General features: G+C 34.7%; 1 protein-coding gene across 3 annotated transcripts in view; it reads left to right on the top strand.

Moving 5' to 3' along the window:
- LOC127845153 (dual specificity protein phosphatase 3-like) overlaps positions 1-4,135 on the top strand; it is an 11,556-nt gene extending 7,421 nt beyond the window's left edge. For all 3 annotated transcript variants that reach the window (XM_052375890.1, XM_052375900.1, XM_052375911.1), the window contains exon 4: positions 465-4,135. In XM_052375890.1, coding sequence (XP_052231850.1) covers positions 465-691 — 227 coding nt within the window. In that variant the 3' untranslated portion in view covers positions 692-4,135. The remainder of the gene's footprint in view (positions 1-464) is intronic.
- The last annotated feature ends 3,493 nt before the right edge of the window (positions 4,136-7,628 follow it).

The raw sequence follows: 7,628 nt of genomic DNA, 5'->3' as shown, positions 1-7,628 counted from the left end.
GCAAGTCGTGTGTGAACATTGGGACAAAGTCAATGACATATAAGTCAATCAAATGATGCAAATAAACGTACCGGGAATCATATCCGTATTTTAATACGGTGACATCTTGAACTTATAATCTATAACCGAGGCTGAATGTAAATATTATTCTTACGTATAATGTTCATCTTGTAAATTTGCATTATGATTATATGCATTGATTGGTCGATTTTGCAAAGTAAAACGATTTTACAATAACCTCATTAATCACATATGTACATCCACGCAGCTGTGACAATTTTGAATGCACATTGTTCTTGGAAAGTTTTACAGATGTAAATGTTAAATAATAGATATATGTAATGTGTGATGCAAACAACTAGTTATGTATTTGATAGTAACGTTAAAGATGCATTTTTACCACAAAGTGAATGCTTATATAATAATTATAAAAATTGATGTAAGTGTGTTGGTACATTTCACAGGCAAAGTCCTCGTCAGCTGCAAAGTGGGAACCAGCCGTTCAGCCACTATTGTACTCGCTTATTTGATTATCAAATGCCGGATACCAGCACCAGAAGCAGTGAAAATAGTCCGGAAACGGCGGGAAATTTGTCCAAACGACGGGTTTCTAAAACAGTTGTGTGAATTGAACAGTGAATTATTAAACAGCGGCCATTTTGAGACTAAAGAGGACAATGTGAACCTTTGATGTGACAAACAGAAGTGTCTAGCTCGGACATCAGGTGGCCTGAGGTAGAGGTTTTTGGAGAGGCCAAATTTGTTGTGCATGTGTAACGAGTCAATGCGTTAATAAGATAATGGGCAAACTTTTTTAATTGACAAATATATGGTCGTTCGTCAAGACTAACAATAACGATTTTTTATATAATCCAAAACATAAAACGAATTCATTTTTATAATGCAATGATTCGATAAGTCATAGGAGTACAATGGCGTAGGAAATGGGCGGCAATATCTACAAGTAATCTTCATGTAGTAAATCCTCTGCTCTAAATCGGCGATTGATATATTATTATCGAGCCTCAGTTGTTGTTTGAAGAAGGTATCTGTGACGCATGGTCAGCTGAATGATCGTCCACATAGCAGGTCCATAATTTGCGGCAGACTACGCTCCATGGGTCATTTATCAAGTATATGAGAATAATTATCGATGTTGATTAGCAATTGCGGTTTTTTATATAGATTTAAATAATAAAGGACAACGATTGCTAAAGAAAGGTGATATAGTTTTCATAAACACAAACAAAAACGTCTTTGCTGCGATTGAAAAAGAAGAAGTTGAAACGTTTGCTTTTATTAATTTTAAAATAACTTAAATTAAAATGTTACATTACCTTAAACATTCTAATACCAAATGTACCAAATCGGCCCATATTTTTAAATTCCCGTTATGTTATTTCGGAAAGAATTAATTCAGAATGGCGTGCATTTACCCCTTAATTGTATTCAAGTTTTTAATAGCTGCACTTTGACCAGTCGGTGGATCTTGTTCGTGCTTTGTCTGCCAGCGAGTGATTTACGCGATGGAATCTTGAAAATAACTCTTTTAAAGGCAGTTTAAATTCTACCAGCTCTTCCAACCCCTTTAAAATTCAGAAAAAGCAAAAGCAGTCTGGATTTAATAAGAAAGCGGTTGATAATATATTTGACACCGCTGCGAGTCACTGTAAAATCGCAATGGACAAGAATCAGTAAGTTAAGGGCCACACGAGCCCCGCCGCCCTAAAGTTAACCAATTGCCGTTGCCTCTGAAGTAGATTCTTTAATATCAATATTGCTAGACATTGCAAAATGGTTACCTTATTGGGTCTCGATTTTTTGATGATTTTGATTTTTTGATTGGTCAATTATTCCATTCAATCAATTGGCATATTAGTTTTACACTAAAATAATATAAATTTTAATACATTTTAATATTTATACGGACGTAATTCTTCTTTAGAGAAATAATTTTACATCGCAACATGTCTGGAGGATTATTAGATTATACAGATGGTCGCACGTCGCGTTTTGTAACTTTTGTAACTTTATTGTGATTTGCTAGTGATGTATTTTTGTGGTCGGGTGTAGGAATTTTATCAAAATTATCTTAAAAGCGTCACTAAATATTACGAACCGATATGCTTGCTTGTGTATAATCGTCTGATCAAATCAAGTTATTTAGTCCGCCATAGAGGCTCGTTTAGTTTGCTGTTTGTTAGCGTGTCTGTCTGTTAATCTTATAGATCGACAATACTTACTGTGATCGAGGGATGTGGTAAGGGACGTAACAAACAATTAAATATCTACGTAGTGTAGTTAGGCGGCATTTAACTCCCATGGTTGGTCAGTATCGTTATAACTCGTCGAAATAAAACAAAGGATTATATTATGCATTAATTAAAGGGACCTTTTCACAGATTTTGGCATGTATCGAAGTTTTTCATTAAATGCTTCACATTGAAAAATGTAAACACAGGATCTAAAAAAGCTCCAGTAGAAAACAAGAGTACAATTAAAGAAAGAAAAAAGCAACCCTAAACTGGGCTCGAACCACTGACCCCTGGAGTAAAAGTCTAACGCTGATACCACTCGGCCATCCGTACACATTGATGTAATTTATACTTTATATAAGCAATCCTCTTAGTTACACAAAATATAACGCCAACAACAGAACTCTCCAAATTATTCAATCGTTTCGCATTTCAACGCTGTATAATTTTCAGGTTTTTAAACCGTAAAAAGATGCATAAAATGGATATTTGAGAGCATGGTAAATGTTCAGTATTACTGTTTCCTCACACATATTAACTAACACGAACATTTGCGGATCTGAAACATTTTTTTTAATTTTGTCAATTTACCAAGAACCCTTCAAGGGGACAATATATTGCTGAGTTTGCGTTCAGTTTCACTAAGGCACTGTGTGAAAATGAGGCCCTTGCTTTAATTCTAGTTGTAAGTATATTTTTAAATGAGCATGATATTTTGTAGAAAGGACAAGATGTCTTAATAAAAAAAATATTCAAAATTTAAAATTAACACTGCATTTTTCTTAATTTGAATGGATTTTCCTGGGCTAAATGTGTGGTTTAGCGCCTATAAAGCCGATGCAAACATCCAATGACGCGCTTTTAATGACCGTTGAAAGCCATTGGCTCCAGTTTGATTTATTGGTGTGTGTGTGTGTGTGTGTGTGCGTGCGTGCGTGCGTGCGTGCGTGAGTGTGTGTGTGTGTGTGTGTGTGTGTGTGTGTGTGTGTGTGTGTGTGTGTGTGTGTGTGTGTGTGTGAGTGTGTGTGTGTGTGTGTGTGTGTGTGTGTGTGTGTGTGTGTGTGTGTGTGTGTGTGTGTGTGTGTGTGTGTGCGTGTGCGTGTGCGTGTGCGTGTGCGTGTGCGTGTGCGTGTGCGTGCGGGTGCGTGTGTGTGTGTGTGTGTGTGTGTGTGTGTGTGTGAGTGTGTGTGTGTGTTGCGTCCTTAAATCTAGGGTCTTGATATGGGGGACACTGGTCTCTTTCCATACATAAAGGGCCAAGTATTAATATTAAGATTTCTGTTTGTCTATTTTTTTCACAAAAGATGAAACGTCGATTATTAAAAATACTTTAATTGTTAACAAGATGCACTATTACACAATAATCGAAAGGAACGTTTTATTCTATTGCAAATAATGTTCTACTTTACAGCAGAAAACTCCGTGATGTACGGAAGACATGCACTCTTTTGGAAAATCCCATTCGATTATTTAGATGTGTTCATTCTACAAATAGACACAAAAATGGTACTGCAACAAATACGAGTAAACGTGTTGGTATCGGCATTAACATGCTATTAATAAATTTACTGAGATTAACAAAATTTGGTATTACGGTACCGTATAAAATGTTTTGATTAATTTTAGTTAACATTACTTGATTATATTCATATGTTTGTTTAAGATAACAAGAGTACAATTGTTCACATTGAAATTGTGTATAATCACTTTAAATTTTTATATGTATGCCTTTTAAAATTTAATTTTAAGATAATGTCATGGGAATAATCAGGAATTGTCTCACGTGGTATTAAACATTCATCTTGTTGTCTCGTGTATTAATTCTATTTTTTCTTGTATATTAAATTGTAAATTGTAAATAAATCAATTATTGAAATTAATTTTGATGAGTTATTTGTAAACTCGAGATTTTATGACAGGTACGGTCAGTGGTATTATATACATTTATATGCAAACTAAAGAATCTATGAATCTATTAAGACTATAAAACGAAGTTTAATGTGGAATCAACAGATTGGACAAGTTAAATTATGGCTAGGGATGAGAACGAATATGGAAATCATATTCAAATATCCGTTCATCCTTTTTCGAATATATTCGAATATTTGCTTTATAAGCGCAGAGATTCAAAAACACAAAATTTTGAACTTCTGAAAAACTGAAAAAAGTTATGTTCTTCGTCAGAAAAACACTTATGTTTGTATATATTTAATGAGTGGGATAAAGCAATAGTTATTTCAAAAAGTGTATTTGTCATATGATATTTGAAATAATCGTTTTTATTTCCGGGATTTCAATAGTATTTACATGACATATTTTTTAAAGCCAACATTTGCCATTTAAGCGGGCGTTTTTATATATTGTCATTCACATACATTATCTGGTTGAACAGTTTGAAATAGTATGTACAAAGTTTTATGCGACTCTGCAAATGTCACAACTTTTTATACAGAATATCAATTATTTTCTACAAAAATCGAATATTCGTTACGATCCCTAAAATTATATTGCCATACTTAACACATGGAGTATAAGTGCGACATGTATCTTTGATCCGGAAAAATATGTTTTGGTATGATAAATTGCCTCTAAACAGTGATCACTTGAAGCATTTTTTATCATTTTCTGATCAACTATAAAGAAACAGTTCGTCGTATTATGCCCATATATGACACATTTTATTTCAGTGTGTACCTGACCTCTGAGCTGTTGCCAAACGCGGTCTCCATACAATGATCTTTTGTTGCACGCTGATATTTACAGCCTGACAACAGATGGTGTTCTATTAAAAACTTACGAGACCTACGAACATTCGCACGGGCGCACACGTGCATTTTGTGATATTTTTGTTATATGTGCTCTATGTTTTACTTGCTACGGCATATTTAAATACACTCGCATTTTATTGTCAACTGATCGCTGTAATTGCTTAAAGACATTTGCTTGCTACGGCATATTAAAATACACTCGCATTTCTTCTCTACTGATCGCTGAAATGGATTAAAAACATTTGCTTGCTATGGCATATTTAAAGCGAGATTATACGATTTTTTATATGTGTTAAATTGTAATATATTGATAAAATATGTAACAATAACACAAAATAGGCAAGAAAAATTATACATTGAAGACGAATTTCATAAAATGCAGCAGACAAATTAGCGCTCCGAGCCGATTGTGACGAAGATATTTCGTACATATTTTCCTACAATAACCGAAGAATTCGTCTTTTTAGTTTGTGTTCGTCGGAATTTAAAATGAACCGTTAGACTAAATTTAGATTCACATCGTACGTGCATGATGTACATGCTGGCGAATTCGACTGTACAGCCTTTTTCGATATCAGAATTAAATATCTGGCTTATTTCGCATTTTTCGACACATGTTCTTCTTAACTTTTATTTTAATTTATAATAAAATATATGTTTAAAAAGTTTTTTACACATGTTATATTAATTAATGAATATTTGACAAAATCGTATAATCTCGCTTTAAATACACTCGCATTTCTTGTCAACCAATCGCTGTAATTGCTTAAAGACATTTGCTTGCTACGGCATATTTAAATACACTCGCATTTCTTGTCAACTGATCGCTGTAATTGCTTAAAGACATTTGCTTGCTACGGCATATTTAAATACACTCGCATTTCTTGTCAACTGATCGCTGTAATTGCTTAAAGACATTTGCTTGCTACGGCATATTTAAATACACTCGCATTTCTTGTCAACTGATCGCTGTAATTGCTTAAAGACATTTGCTTGCTACGGCATATTTAAATACACTCGCATTTCTTGTCAACTGATCGCTGTAATTGCTTAAAGACATTTGCTTGCTACGGCATATTTAAATACACTCGCATTTCTTGTCAACTGATCGCTGTAATTGCTTAAAGACATTTGCTTGTTATGGCATATTTAAATACACTCGCATTTCTTGTCAACTGATCGCTGTAATTGCTTAAATATATTTGACATAATTACTGAGAATAAACATCCAACGCATGGCGAATGAGCCGTTTTTAATCTATACAACACAATCTATCATTTTAATGTCTATAAAACGACGTCCGTCTCTGATACGAAGGTTAGAAAGTCACTCGAAAGTTGTACTTGACGTATATGTTTAGCGTGCCTCTGGAGCTGATGTTGACCAGATTAAACAATGCCCTTTAGGTAACTTAAACAAATTTAAATGAGCCGCGCTATATAAAAAAGGGGGTTTAATGCATGTGCGTAAATAGTCGTTCCAGATTAGCCTGTGCAGTCCACATATGTAAATCAGGATCACTACCTTCCGCCTATACTTGATTTTTATGCACCCGGATCGAATGATTGGGGGTATATTGGTTTTGGCATGTCTGTCTGTCTGTCATTGTTTGTGTGTGTCTGTCTGTCATTGTATGTGTGTGTCTGTCCCAAAACTTTAAAGTTGCTCAAAACTTTTGCAATATTGAAGATAGCAACTTGATATTTGGCATGCATGTGTATCTCGTGAAGCTGCACATTTTGAGTGGTGAAAGGTCAAGGTCAATGTCATCCTTCAAGGTCAAAGGTCAAATATATGGCGTCAAAGCGGCGCAGAAGGGGGCATTGTGTTTCACAAACACAGCTCTTGTTGCTTATAAAAGACTTTATAATGGTTGCTTATAAAAGACTTTATAATGTCATAAAACCGTAAAGTGTCGTCTCTGATTAGCCTGCGCGGACTGCACAGGCTAATCTAGGACGACACTTTTCGCACATGCATTAAACCCCTTTTTCACAGAGCACGGCCCAAATCAATATAAAGTTGCACGAAAGTATTTGCAGCTTTCGATGGTTACTTTCATCAGTTATTTCAGCTATCATATGACCACAAGTAGCACGGCCATTGGTTATAATAATTATTATTACTCACAACCGACGAGTCATTAAACGTATCATATGATTGCGTACTTATCAGGCGGGATTCATACGCGATAGTAAATCATTTCATGTGTAATACACTGATTATGAAAAAATGCCTGTTTTAACAAAGACAGTCTAATCTGTAGATGAGACAATATTGTATACACAGTTTAACGCTGCATTTTAATATTCATATATAAATCTGCATTTTGCGTGTCTTTTACATAACTCATGCTAACGCAAATTGCTGTTGAATAAGCGATTGTATGTTTTAAGTATACAAAGTATCACGGAGACATCATTTCTGCGTCTTAAAGGAAATTAACGACGAATGCACACGTGGATATTCTCAAAACCACTAAATTGTATGAAATGTCACGGACAGAATAAGGCAACTATATACTAGTCAACTTATTATAAATGTGTGCTGGTCCGAGATAAACATCGGAAGGGTGACTGTTTGTCATGTAGAGTGTGGCGAGAT

Source organism: Dreissena polymorpha, chromosome 1, assembly GCF_020536995.1.
Source record: "Dreissena polymorpha isolate Duluth1 chromosome 1, UMN_Dpol_1.0, whole genome shotgun sequence".
Lineage (NCBI taxonomy): Eukaryota > Metazoa > Mollusca > Bivalvia > Myida > Dreissenidae > Dreissena > Dreissena polymorpha.
Note: the sequence above shows the minus strand (reverse complement) of the source record. Positions and strands in the feature narration are given on the sequence as shown.